The sequence below is a fragment of the Python bivittatus genome, unplaced genomic scaffold, assembly GCF_059951505.1.
Source record: "Python bivittatus isolate LINGU-HERP-01145 unplaced genomic scaffold, Pbiv_v1 ctg000210_np1212, whole genome shotgun sequence".
NCBI lineage: Eukaryota > Metazoa > Chordata > Lepidosauria > Squamata > Pythonidae > Python > Python bivittatus.
The window spans coordinates 224,613-238,669 of NW_028277053.1; the positions used below are offsets into that span (position 1 = coordinate 224,613).

General features: G+C 43.7%; 1 protein-coding gene across 1 annotated transcript; it reads left to right on the forward strand.

Moving 5' to 3' along the window:
- Positions 1-1,482: 1,482 nt before the first annotated feature.
- Positions 1,483-12,639, forward strand: PDCD7 (programmed cell death 7). The gene is made up of 5 exons (XM_088139173.1): positions 1,483-2,322; positions 8,061-8,199; positions 8,985-9,221; positions 9,564-9,651; positions 10,605-12,639. Exons 1-5 carry the CDS (start codon positions 1,576-1,578, stop codon positions 10,720-10,722), a joined length of 1,329 nt encoding a protein of 442 aa, XP_087995299.1. The 5' UTR covers positions 1,483-1,575; the 3' UTR covers positions 10,723-12,639.
- Positions 12,640-14,057: the final 1,418 nt, after the last annotated feature.

Sequence of the window (14,057 nt, forward strand, 5' to 3'; positions counted from 1 at the left end):
TGTCTTTCCTCTGTGTTGAGATGTAAATCTTTTATGGAATTATACCTCTGTTTAAGGATGTAATTAAACCGGTAATTATTTTAATCAGCTGGTTAAAACAGATGGGAATTTCCATCCATGTCACAAGCAGTAATGACTGGTGGTGGTTATGGAGCATCTTAAATAACTTCAGGTTCCTCACTCTGTTTTGAGTTATCAGATAGTCACCAAAAGAGTCTGAAAGAACTGACGTTCAGTGCCTTGCAGGTTTGTTATGCACGGTTCCTCGCCTTTTAGCGTGAAGTTGTGAAAGATGAAATACTGTTGGCTCACAGGATTGTCAGCTTCCTCGGTTTATTGCAGTGTTTCTCAACCTTATCAACAGTGTATGGACTTCAACTCCCAGAATTCCCCAGCCAGCATGCCAATAACCAGCATGCTGGCTGGGGAATTCTGGGAGTTGAAATCTGCACAGCTTAAAAGTTGCTGAGGTTGAGAAACACTGGTCTATTGCTTTCTGACCGCATCTCCTGCCTGGTTTAATGCACAATCGCAGAGATGAGATGGTTCTGTTATAAAGGATGTTGCAAAAGATGCTGCCTTATCTAGTGCGTGCAGGCTTCCAACTGGGGGATGTGGCTTTACCTTTCAGACAGCAGGATGCAGGATTGGTGCTGTCATCGTGCAGGGCAATCAGTATCCTAAAAGTCCTTGCCCGATTGATTGATCCAGAAAGTGGAACAATTCTGTGCCTGCCGTCTTGAAAGGCTATCTTGCGCGCAATGCATATTTCTGTAAATGTTCCTTAGGTGTACGTATCTGCGGTGATAAATCCAACGAATCATTCCGGCGCTCGCTCTTGGCCACGGCTGACTTTGCGCGGAACGGTTCCCGCAGGTGGGCGAGACGTTCCCACCGCTCGGCTGCGGGAGCCCCGAGCCGGCCCGGCGCGCTTCCAAGAGGGGCCGCAGAGTTTCGGGAGCGTGAAATCCCCTCCTCCGGGAAGAAGAGCGTCTCGACCTGCCCTGCTGCTGCCCCCCAAAGACCACGAGCCGGGAAGGCTTTTGCGCGGGGTTCAGCCCCGCTCTTGCTGAGAGCGCAAACCGCACCGAAGGAATCCCGCTCCCTGCACCAGGCACCCCTTTTTCCTATCCTAAATGTTCTGCTTGAGGAGTACGATTAGGGGAAAGGAACGCTCTGCTGAGCCCGCTTTGCGAGCCGCAACACCCCCCCACAACCCCGGATCCTAAGCCCAGGGGTTTGAGCGGCACATCACAAACAATCCAGGAGCACAAAGAGGTCGATAAACGGAACTCCTTGGGGTCAGATGCAAGAAACAAGCTGCAGCCCGGAGGCGTCGCCCGCTGGTCCTGCCGTGCCCCCGCCTTCGATTTCAATTTCAATTTCAATTGCATGCCCCGTCTCTTCTTTACGACCCGCCCCCTTCCCCGCCGCCCGTCCGGGACAGGCTCCTGCTGCTGACGCTCCTCCGACGCTGCAGGGGGCGCTGCACCTCCCGGCCGCTCCGCTTCCCCGCAGGGAGGCGCCGCACGGGAAGACGCCCCTGGCGACTAGGCCGCGCGGCGTGCCCGGATCATGGCTCAACCGCCGCCTCCCTTCGCCTCACGCTTCGCGGGGCCGCCGCAGCCCGCCGCCTTCCCGCCGCCCGCGCTTCCTCCGCCGGGGCCTTTCCGGGGGCCGCCGCCGCAACCCTTCCCTCGCCCCCTCTTCCCGCCGTTTCCAAGCGGGGGCCTGCCGTCTCCCGCAGGCCCGCCCTTCTTGCCGCCGCCGCCGCCTCAGTGGCGGCCGCCGCCGCCGGAGCGGCCGTCCCTGCCATGGAGGCCGGAGGGCCCGCCGCGGCCGGCGCCCGAGGCCTCGGACACGGGCGGCGGCGCGGGCGACCGCGACGAGGCCTGGCTGAGCCGCTTCCTGGCGCGCCACCGCGCGCCCGCCGCCGCGGCGGCTCCTCCGCGGGAGCGGGGCCTGGGCGCGGACGAGGCGGCGCGTGCGGCGGGCGAGGCGCTGCGGGCGGCGGCGCGCGTGGCGACGCTGTGCGCGGCGTGGCGGCGGCGCGGCGATGAGGCGGCGGCGGGCGAGGCGGACGAGACCGAGGCCGCGCTGGCGGAGCTGCGCGCGCTGGCGCAGCCGCTCCGCGAGCCGGGCGCCCTGGAGCGGCTGCGGCGGCGGCTGGAGCGCGGCCTCCAGAAGCGGCTGCGGCGCCGGCAGCGGAGGCAGGAGGCCCGCGCCGCCCGCCAGGAGGAGGCGGACCGCCGCGCCGAGCGCGAGGCCCTCATCGACCGCTGGAGGGCCCGCCGTGCCCAGGAGGTGGAGGACCGGCACCGGGTGGGTGAGAGCGCCCCAGTGGATGGGAAGCTGGGCGGAGGGGAGGGCCGGTGGCCGGCCGGGGTTGGGAAGCCGCGCCGGCTTTGGCAGAGGGTTCTTCGGTGTAGTGGCGGTTACGATACGGAAACGAAAGAAAATAGAGGCAGCCCGCGGGTGGGTCCTTACTATTCTAAGGAGTTTTTTGCTAGTCTTATTTTTTTGGGGGGGGGGGTGTCTCTGGTTCCTTTGTCGCCCGCCAGCCCCGATCCGTGACGTCCCTTGATGGATATTACTAAGACCCACTTATTAAACCTGCATGCCGCCCGACTCTCAGCCCCTCCGGGGGACTCACAGCAGTCAGAGAAATTGCTGTCAGATTTGTTCTTTATTTACTGATGTATCCGATTTACGGCGGTACCTCGGGATACGAACTTAATCCGTTCCGTGACTGGGCGTATCCCGAGTTGGTCGTAACCCGACGCAAATTTCCCCATAGGGTTCAATGTAAATCCAGTTAATCCGTTCCGCCCTCCGAATTTGGTCGCACCCCAAAGCAAATTTTCCCATAAGGTTCAATGTAATTACCGTTAATCCGTTCTGGCATCCGCAGACCACGGGTCGGGCGGGAAAACGGCCGGGCGCCGCGTGGCGGGGCGGGAAAACGGCTGGGCGCTGCGCAGCGCGGCGGGAAAACGGCCGCGGACCACGTGTCGGGCAGAAAAATGGCCACGGACCACATGTCAGGGGCGGAAAAATGGGCGTACCCCGAGGCGGAGTTAGCACATCAAGGTAAATTTTTGCGGCCGGAGCTGGTCGTAACCCGAAAAGTTCATTAGTAGAGGCGTTCGTATCCCGAGGTACCACTGTATATAGCTGCCCATCTCACAAGCGTGACTCTGGGCGGGATACAATAAACAACCAACTGAAACGACAGTGAAAAACGATTAAACACAAGTCTAAATAAAATCACAGGAGGACCGGCCAGCATCCTACAAACAGGGTAACCATCTTGCGGGCTCCCCATTTCTCTGGTATCCCCAAGTTTGTTGAAAAAAATATGTTTTCGGGGATTTACTAAATGCCAGTAAAGTCAATTCTAATATAACCTGGGGGTGGGGAGGGGGAATGATGTTCCAAACAGCAGGTGCTCTTTAAATCAGTAAAACATATAAAGATAAAAGATGGCAAGTGCCATGAAGAAAGGGTTCACTTTCCCTCATCAAAGGCCTGGGTGAAAAGCCAGGTCTTCGTGGTCATCTCAGGCTTTTTCCCTGCCAAAGAGTTAGGGGCATTGATGGATGGTTGACAGTTACCTCTCTGAATGTGTCATCATCACGAGGATATCACACCAAATCAATTGTGTCCATGGTGGGCAAAATTTTTTTAGACGTGAGATTTTAACACTAATGGCAGGCAAAAAAAAGGAACAAAGGCCTTTTTTTTTGGCTTGGTAAAGATCTTTGCACTTCTTTCAGTTTACTCTACTACTTGCAATGCATTTCTTCAATCAGATACCATTTTTTAATTTCATTTCTAAGGTTCCAAGCTTTCCCATCTAATTTTGTATCATCTCCAAAATGGAGAAGCATTTTCTCCGGCCTGTCATTCAAGCCATTGTGATTATTGACAGCATTGAAGAGTAAAGGACCCAGATTCATTCTCTTGATACTTCCAGTTTCATGAGGAATCATGGATGGTGTTGGAGGGTGGGTCAAGATAGAGGATTCTCCTTGTGTTGGTACCATGACCTCTTTTCCAGCAACCAACCTTCCACAAATTCCTTCCTTCTTCGCACTGAGGAGTCTCTTTTTCTCACTTACGTCAAAGTGTTATCATCTAGATTCACTTCCTATCCAGCCGCTGCCACCATGTGTCAGAGGTTGAGTCAAGATGGGAGCTGGTACAGGCATGTACATAACCAGTACTTAAACAAATGAGGGACTTCATTCTGGACACTAAAATACTTAAGCTATTAAAGTAGTATGAGCTAATACTATATACAAGTGACAATATAATTTACGAAGATTATATTGTACAGAACAGTATATATAAACATATAAGAAATAACCTACTTAATTTTCTCCCTCTCAACTCTTTTTCCCTCCCTTTCCACTTGTGCTTTATTTCAGCTTCTTTATTCTCTCCTTATTTGGAATGTGAGTTTTCTCCCGGGTTTCTTGCTGTCAAACTCAAGAGCCAGATCTTTAACTCATGAAGTTTCACTGTCCAGGATCTGAATCTTCTTAGTTCATTCTCCTGGTCTTTCACATTTTCACAAGCCTATCTGGGATGTTCCTCCTGGTCTCACTCATCTCAGGGCTGGAGTCTCTGGACTTGACCTGCTCCACTCCACTCCACATATACCAGGTGACATCCTTTCCAGCAGCATGTCTTGTAGCATCTGAAAAACAAAACCCCTCTTTCTCTGCTTTTCCTGGCTCTTTTTATGTTCTGTACCAAGTCCATATACATGCCTCTGTAAAGGTGCCTTCCTGTAATGGAATGGAATTATGAAGGCCAGGCTCAGGGAGATAAACATTTTCTTAGCTTGCCGGAGGAGCGTGGGAGCTACAAGAGGATGAGACTGTCACCTCCCTGAGGAATTCACACTGTTGTGGCTGGCTGACTTGGGAGATGGGGTTTCAGTCTGGGAAGATTCTTGCTAGAGGTTGTAGCTAATAAACATAGCTGGACTGAATTTGCATTGTCTCTTGGAGTTCCTTGGGCTAGGCCTGACACTTCCAGCATTTTCCCCTTTCAGCCTGTGTGCTCTTAGTCTTCTACTGAGCCATCTATCTTCCCTAAAAAATCCCCATGACCTTGGCACTGACCCAACCGCTTTCTTTCACCCAGGCACTTCAACCTGCCACAGATGGGCACTTTTCAGTGCAATTTTTGAGGCAACTATGGTTGTTTTATTGCAGGACCATCCAACCCACACTTAACTAGCTTGTTAATCAGTGTATCGGTTGATGCTTTGTCAAATGCTTTCAGAAGTCAAAGTATATTATGTCTACGTCATTCCTGCAATCTATTAAAGAAGTGCAAATAAAAAATGATGTTAGATCAGTCTTGCAAGATTTGTTCTTAATAACCCTATGTTGACTTATGGTAATTACCTGTTTCAGGAAACTTTCAAATTGTTCCCTTTGGGATCTGCTGCAGAATGTTCCTAGGTATCAGTGTCAACATGACAGGTCTGTAGTTTTGTGGATCTTCCCTTTTCCCATTTTTGAAAATAGGGACATTTGCTGTCCTTCCCTTCCCTTTTTGTCCAGGATTTCTCAAAACAGTTCAGCCGGACCATCAGCCAGTTCCTTTGGTACCGCAGGATGCAGCTCATCTGGTCCTGGAGATTTAAGCTCATTCAGAGTAAAGATTTTCTCCTCTCTGTCAATCTCAAGCTTCAATCATCCCCTACTCATTTTTGTTAATGTGTACCCTGTTAACATTTCGATGGGCCAGCTGGTTTGCTTTTATTTTTTAACACAACTAAAGAAGCCCTTCTGGTTATTAGTATTCTTTGCTGACCTCAGGTCATTCTGAGCTTTCTCTTTAGATACCAGTTGTACATTCTCAGACTGTCTGTCTCTTTGCATTTCCTGTATGTGGTTTTTTTTTTTTTAATTGCCACTGTGCTCTTTGTGTAGCCTTCCATTTCTCCTCTTCACTGGAAGGGTTTAGATTTGTACTTTTAATATGTCCTTTGGGAACTCCCATCTATCTTGAGTTCCCTTTTCCATTAATTTAACCTGCCATGGGGTCTACATATCTATTTCAAGCTAAGTAGATATATAGAGGATCATTCTGTGCTTATTTTATTGAGAGTAAAGTTCTTATTTAACAAGGTGGGATTTGCACTGCACCCCTGGGAGTATACTTCATTGAACATTATGTTAAGAGAGAAGCTGTGATGGCCCTGTGGTTGCAAGAAAAAAAGCAATATTGAGACATTTAGATTAGCTCCTGTAAGTTTTCAGAAGGGTAAATATATTAATATTTTGAAACAAAAGAACCAAAAGCCTTGTAGTTCTGTTCCATTTGCCAGTCCCATATAGAGCTGTTGGTGGGCAGAGACAAAGGTACCCTGGTGTTCATATTCAGATTGTCCTCGTTTAGCGAGTGCCTTATTTAATGACTGTTCACAGTTACCACAGTGATGAAAAAGTAGCTTTATGACCAGTTGCATTTACAACCTTTTCAGGTCTGTAAAGCAAAGAAAAGCTTTGAAGTAAGATCATAAGTGTAGTTGTGGTTTCACTTAGTGACTGCTTTGCTTAATGACTGAGTTGCCAGTCCCAGTTGTGGTTGCTAAATGAGGACTACCTGTAAATAATTTCTCAAGAATGCATTTTGCATCTGTTGAAACAGACTCTGATCCATGAAAGTTGCAAGTGTTTTGTTATCAACTGGAACCCTTTGAAGGTTTTCAGTCTGGTTCAGAAAGCTATTGGGAAGGTAGCCTGTCTTTAAAAAAATTGAAGGTTTAACTTAGTTAGCAGCTTGAAACCTACACTTCAAAGAACATGAAATGGTTTGATTGCTTGTATTTGCTCCTTATCCTGAGTTCTCCCTCCTTTATTTGAGCCCTAAGAAAGAAGCTGAAACTTTGAAATGTTGAGGCAAAACTTGAGATGTAACAGCTGTACTTTTTTATAAGATCACTAATCATATTCTGAGTTTTAAAGCCCTTTTTAATTATGGGAGTGGTGTCTGTAAAATACATTAAATTAGGAAGCCTCGAGGGATATGAAACTTTCAAGCTGAGGAATGTCAGAGTATGGCATTTTTTTTAATACAGCTGTACAAAAACAATTAGAACAGGGGCTCTGCAAAATGAAGAATCCATCCTTAAAGCATTAAATCAGCTGCATCTCTGGAAAGTTTGTGTGTTCCCTCTGAAGGCTGTCCCTTGTTATCTATACTTGTGTGTGCACGCACAAGCAACGTGTCTACTCAGACCACCGGCGAAATGGTATGTACACACATTCAGATACACAGCTGGAGACAGCCTTCCAGGCAGCCCCACGGAGCCTTCTGGAGGATACAGCGACTGGAACACTTTGAGGAGAAACTCTTGCTTACGCCCACACGCTTGTGAAGCACCTCTGTGGAATGCTCTGCGCAGCCCTAATATTTATTACCTTTAAAGCCATGCTTGGCTTGGATCTGGGTTATTGTCAGGTCATCTGGAGCAACATTGGAAAAATGTTTCAATGAATTGGAAAAAAAAACCCTGCCTTTTTTGCTGGCATTTTAAAGGATCTTTAAAATAATTTAAGAGGTTTTTAATTGTTAATGGGCTTGACCATTTTGATATCTGATTATGACTTTAATACTTTGATTAACAGTTCTTATTGTAAACTGCTTTGAGATGTGATAACAGCAGTATAAAAATACAATAACCATATCCAGCAAGTACCAGGTGCTGGAGACGAAACAGGGTTAAGAGTCGCTGCCATCTTGCTCCTGCTAGTGAATTATCTGAAGCATCTGGTGGCAGAATGTTAGCTAAACATTCATATTATAGTTCAGGGTTGACTTGTCAGGTTCTTGGGGTTCTCTAAGCTGGGTTGTTTTTTGCAGGCATTTCATTACTAGGCTAGGTAACATCACCAGTGGGAGGGAGAGCAGGATGTCAATGAACAAGCTCAGCACGAAGAACCCAACAGACCCGCTTTTATCTACTGTTTACCAGGTTGTTGTGTTTCTTCCTGTACTGCTTTTTTTAAAAAAAGAATTACATTATTTTCATTTAGGAACAAGAACTTAAAGCTGCTGCAGATAGTGTGTTATCTGAAGTGAGAAAAAAGCAAGCAGACACCAAGCGAATGGCAGAAATTCTGCGTGGCTTAGAAAAGCTTAGGAAGCTAAGAAAAGAAGCAGCAGCAAGGAAAGGTAAGCTCTCTGGACTTTTATTACCATTCATAATTATGACTCTGGGTGTGTGTTTTACTCTGTGCTTACTCCTTTTGGTGCACTCTGTACGGTTGGGAAACTTTGTGTTAAAGCCCGGACATTTCTATCAGCGAGTCTTGCCTACATAGCTTCCTTTTCTGTTTTTCCTATTAAAACATGCTTTAGATATTAATGGTCATTATAAACTTAGAAGACTTGCATTAAAAAGTTGGTAGAGTTTAGAAGCCAGGGCAGGCCTTGTCCAGAAGAGCCTTGGAATGGCTTGCTTTTCTGGCTTCATGTCTGTTTTCTATAAATAGCCAGCATATTTCTGTGGAATAAACTGTAGGTTCTGGTTTTTTCCCTTCCTTCCTTGACAGTGATCCAATCCAATCTTGGAGGATAGAGGGTAAGAGGCATACAGTTATTCTGTTGCCAGTAATTGAGGAACTGAGAAGGGATGGGTAAAAATGCAAGATAGCATATTCATTTTTTCTAAGGCATTGATTTAAATCAAACTCCAAAATAATCTAGATGGGAAACAAAGTACATTATTGAAATAAAACCTACTGTAAATGATAAACATGTACCCATAAACCATACAAACATCCTTCTTAGAAAGAATGGATTTTCTTTTTCTTTCATGGTGGGACTGAGCTTCTTTGACAGAATGTTTGATGGGATTTTAGCTTGGAAAGGTTGAGAACCATTGACCTAAGGTAGCTGTGGGATTCTCCTGAAACGAAAAAGAAATAGCAGTAAACACTTGGGTGCCTTTGGTGCAGGTGTTTGCCCACCACCAGCTGCAGATGAAGCCTTTGAAAGTGAAGTTCAGAACTTAAAGGCACTGATTAAAAAACGCACCGAAGTCTATGAAGCTGAAGAACGAGCTCTTCGAGTCATGCTGGAAGGAGAACAGGAAGAAGAAAGAAAAAGAGAAATGGAGAAGAAGCAGAAGAAGGAAAAGGAAAAGCTCCTGCAGCAGAAGCGTGAAATGGATTCCAAACTGTTTGGGGATCCAGGTAATTTTCAGAATGCTCAAGCTCTGTTTTTGGGGAAGGTGATTTACACTTGAAATCCAGGAATGCTCTGCTTTACTTATGTAGCCACATTGGGGCAGGGATAGTTTACATTGAAAGTGTTTATTTTGATTCAGTAACAAACAAAGTAAAGTAAAAGGAGTTACTACTACTCCCCAAATCTTTTATTTCTGTAGTTCCTCTATGTCAACACAAGAACTGACTAAATGAATTTAAAATCTTCAGCTCATCAACAAGTAAACTAGGAGACCTATTCTTACAATTAGTGGAGACTTTTATTTCTGTGGCTGGAAAGATTTCCTTAATTATTACTTATATTTTTAGAAGAATTTCCACTTACCCACGTCTTGGAGCCATTCACACAATATTATTTCCAAGCTGAATATTCCTTGCCGGCTCTCATCCAGATCAGGTAAGAGTCATTTGTTAGTAAATAAAACAATTTGGGTTGTTGGAGTTTTGCTGTTTTATATAAAAACCTGGAAATTCTTAGCTGTCTTGAATTAAGGGTCCCATATGAATTCCTTTTGAATCCCTTTGCTATAGATATTAATGCTCAGTTGCAATAAGTCTGCACAACTCCTGAGGTTTTAACCAGACCCAGAAACTGGAATGAATGGGGGCAAGAGACAACTTCTATGAGTCTTCTTTCCCACCCAATCCAAACTATTTCCTTGTGTGCTTTCTTTATTTCTCTTTAAATTAGGAGAGGTCATTTGTTTTTGTGATATATAAGCATTGCTCTAATGAAAGATGTAAAACCTGTCTCTAGCACGATTCAGCCTCTCTAGCCATAGTAGCATTAGTATTGGTAACCATCGCAGATTAGAATCTTGAGATCCTTATTCACCCCACCACTCAGACTCAGCAGGTCCCCCAGAAATAATGTTGCATTCACACCACATACTGAACCAAATCATTTATAAACCTAATGGCTGCATTTGCACAACGTGTTAAGTTTGGCTAATTATTTGTGGCTTAGCATGTTGTACAAATGCAGGCCATTTGGTTTATTGTGCAAGTCCACAAAATGGGTTAATTCAGTAACGGGGTAATGCAGCCTGTCTCTTAAATTAATCTACCTCACAAAGTAATTGTGAGGATACAATCAGAGTGGGTCTAATCTACACAGCTCCATGCTCTTGGAAGAAAGATGGGACATTAATTGAATTGGGTTTTTTTTAATGGTCCCCTGAGTAGCCACAATTCATTAAAATTGCCTGTAACCAAGTTTCTACAGTATTTTGCACCTATTTGTAAACTCTGTATTCAACTGTAATTGTTTGAGTACATGCTGTGGATAAAATAATTCAGACAAAGATTAAATATAGTGCTCAGTGTGTTGTCTAACTTTTTCTCTTAAAGGCATGAATGGGATCAATACTTGGTGCCTGCAGACCACCCTGAAGGAGATTTCATCCCACCAGGATGGGTCCTTCCCAGTCCACCATCCAGTGACACGTGGGCCACTGCTGTCAGGTGATGCCTTTGAAGTCCCATTGAAGCCAAGACATAGCATAATTTATCAGTTGGGGAAGGTTGCAATAGCAATGTGTGACTGATAACTCACCTTACAAGAGTTCCTTTGAGTTTAAAATACATTATAGGTGGCCAAAGGATACCGCAAAACGTTGGTTGATAAGACAAATACTGCCCTTTAATTGTTAGAAGTATGGCATTGATGCTTATTATAGTGCTCATAAGTCCTCTCAAGCATCTGCTTATACTTTAGCATCATAGGATTTGGATCATGAGAGAAGTATCAATGAATCACTGCTGTGTATGTGTTGGAGTGTGTGGGATAGATCCACACTTTAAAACAACTTTCCTCAGAAACTTATCTGGCTTTACCTTAAATGGGATGTAAATGCTATAAAATCAGTAGTGTAATCCCCAGCAATAGAGAAATAAAATATGCCATGGACCTGCAGGGCAACATTGGCTAATAGAGGCTAGATATAAAGCTCAGCTTATCTATGGAGCTTATATAGTTCAGAGACCACGGAATTAACGCATCAGCTAAATATTATTGTACGTGTCCTTAATGTAAAGTAAACTCTGGGAAGTCAGAATTAATTGCCTGAGGCAACATCAAAGATGTTTTCTTTGGAACAGTATCCAGATGTTCAAATTCCAGCTATCTTCCAAAACACCTCTGTGGTTAGCTTGGCCTTACATGGCATGAGTTAAGTGAATTGACAGATCTGGATGATAGTCACCTCTTTTGAAGTCTGAGCGGGTGCTTTCAAAAATTAAGGTGCTAAATTGGAATTGTATGGAGTGAATTAACAGTAGCTTTTCCATGTTGTCATAAAAACTGCATTTCATTTTTACACACATATATGATGCACATACTTAGGGAAGCTTCCCCCCCCCCTTTAAGTAGGACAACTAGAATAGGGATATAAGTTGAAGTATTTGTGTTGATTTATATTTCCATAATAACATCAAGGCATAGTTTGGTGTTCAGGGAAAGAGTCTTGAATTTGTGGGCTCTCCTGCTCTCTTATCTGTGTTTTAATAAATACCTCATGCTACCCTGTTTGCAACCCTCGTTGAAGGGCACATTTTCAATTTAAATAAATGGCTAGCTGTAATTTCCACAGAAACAGAAATCATTCATTGAAGTGAGAGAATGTAAAGGAGAGGGGATAGAGGAAGCAGACAAAGATTTTAAATTACCTGTGGATTATTAGCTGCTCAGGAAATCTATCTGTGCTTATGTAAATTTCCTATATAAAGTTCTTAAAATCAGTAGCACATTCTGCACAAATTCTGTGATTCGTAAATTGCAGAAAAACCAAGCATTGGTGGATTTCTCCACTGCCTCGTAAGTGCCATTTTGGTTATTATACACTCACTAGCTCCTTCAGATGTGTTTACTTCTGAAATACACTCATAGGTACTTAATACCAATTGCTTTGATTTAGCATTATTTATACTGGAAAGATTGAATATTCTATTAAATCCCATACTTTTCACTTCATTCCTTTAAGAAAAGTATATTGTTGTTATTTTAGCTTGATTTAACAAAGTATATTTGTATAACTAAACCAACAAACGTTGTTAAGCATCTTTTCTCAGAATAACTGAAACCTGAGGCATGGCTGTTCTTGAATTACATAAAAGAGCAGCTGTACCTGAATTGCTAGTACAAACCATAGCTGTTGTCTGGTACATGTATGCAATAACTAGATTTGTTAACCTCTTCTTGCAAGGTAACTGTCAAATAGTTGTGTAAAGCGTGCTTTTATTGTCCTGTAAAGCTTTGCAACAAAGTTGTCTGAAGTGTCCAGGATGCTGTAATGAGAAACAGTAAATTGTCAGAATGATGTATAGTCCTATTTAATAAAAATATATTGCCTTTTGTTTGTACTTAATAAATTATGAGCATTTCACACTTGTATGTGTACCTGGCATTTATTTTGCTTCCTTCCTGGCATGTGGGAATTTGCAGAACCCCCTTGGCAACGGCCATGAGTAGAATCAGTGGCTGCTGTTGGAGACAGAATTGTTGAAAATTTTTCTGCATGGTATTATAGAAAATACAGACCCAAAAATCATCTTCTCGCTTCCAGACTTTTTAAACTGAGACTGTCCTAGTTTTGTGTTTTGACTGTGCCAAGTGACCTATATATTGATTCTGGAGCTGCTTACCCCACTGGAATACTTGACCATAGAAGCTTACCAGCTTAAGCAGCATTAATGGTTAGCTCGAGAAGAGTAACCCAGGGCTCCCTTGGCTTTTTCTGTCAACACTTGGAGGTTACAGCCAACAAGAAGCCTCTGTCTTCTTCTGGCAGATGCCATTCAGATTCCTTGCTAAGGTGAGTTTTCCTTTACATAAGAAACAAAGGTGTGTGAAATGAAAGTTGTCAGTTAAGCTGAATAAATAGATTGAGGTTCATAGGTGTGTCTGTTGTGTGCAGACAGATATAAAGGTAAACCTAACGTTTCTTTAACAAATACATTTTTTTTAGCTCAGGGATTTAAATCCTTACATTGTTAAAATAATTTAATGTACTTTTTTATTGTTAATGTCTCATCAACGATATGCTGAGTACTAACTGTACAATCTTGGTTTCTTCACTTACAGATTTCTGTGTCAATTTTTTTTTCTTTTGCTTGCTTGTTTGCTCCTTTGTGTCTTTTTAAAAAAAAGATGAATACATTTAAAAAATTTTTTTAAAAGGCATTGTATCTAATTATAACATTTTATTTAGTGATGATATCTTAAATTGCGACCAGAGGTAAATATTACAAGCCTAATATTCCAGCTGTAATCAGTTCTATGATGATACACTTTCTAGACAATAGAAATCTATTATCTTTTTCCAACTAGGAATTGCTAAAACAGGTTTTCATCTTACATCCTTAACTCAAATTGACAGAACAAAGGACTTTATTGCCTGCTTAGTTTTAATTGGTCCTTCAAATCCATCTTAGCACTGAATAACTTATTCAGTTGTTATGGTCAAAATTATTTTTAGGCAGCTTTTCCCAGCTTGATGTCCTTCACACCACTCTCGTTAGGAGTTACGTGAACTGTTGTCCTGAACATTTGGAGGACACAAGATTGATGAATTCTGTTCTGTGCTGTTTTACAGATCAGATATGAAAATACTACTCATTACCTGTTTTATAAAAGAAAGTTGTCACTGGTATCTATAAGCAGTTAAAATGTTTAGTAGATACCTGGAAACAGATTTCTGGAAATTGACAATTTTGCTTTATTGCCTTGAATGTTCTAATCATAACTTCCATCTGAATTGATTAATCGTCTTACTGTTTTTAATGCCTAAATGTTCCCAAAATGAC

Excerpts from the sequence above, each read along its gene's own strand:
- PDCD7 (XM_088139173.1), top strand. The coding sequence starts at position 1,576 with ATGGCTCAACCGCCGCCTCCCTTCGCCTCACGCTTCGCGGGGCCGCCG. Across the intron at positions 2,323-8,060 it reads AGGTGGAGGACCGGCACCGG|GAACAAGAACTTAAAGCTGC; the intron begins GTGGGTGAGAGC and ends ATTTTCATTTAG. Across the intron at positions 9,222-9,563 it reads CAAACTGTTTGGGGATCCAG|AAGAATTTCCACTTACCCAC; the intron begins GTAATTTTCAGA and ends TTATATTTTTAG.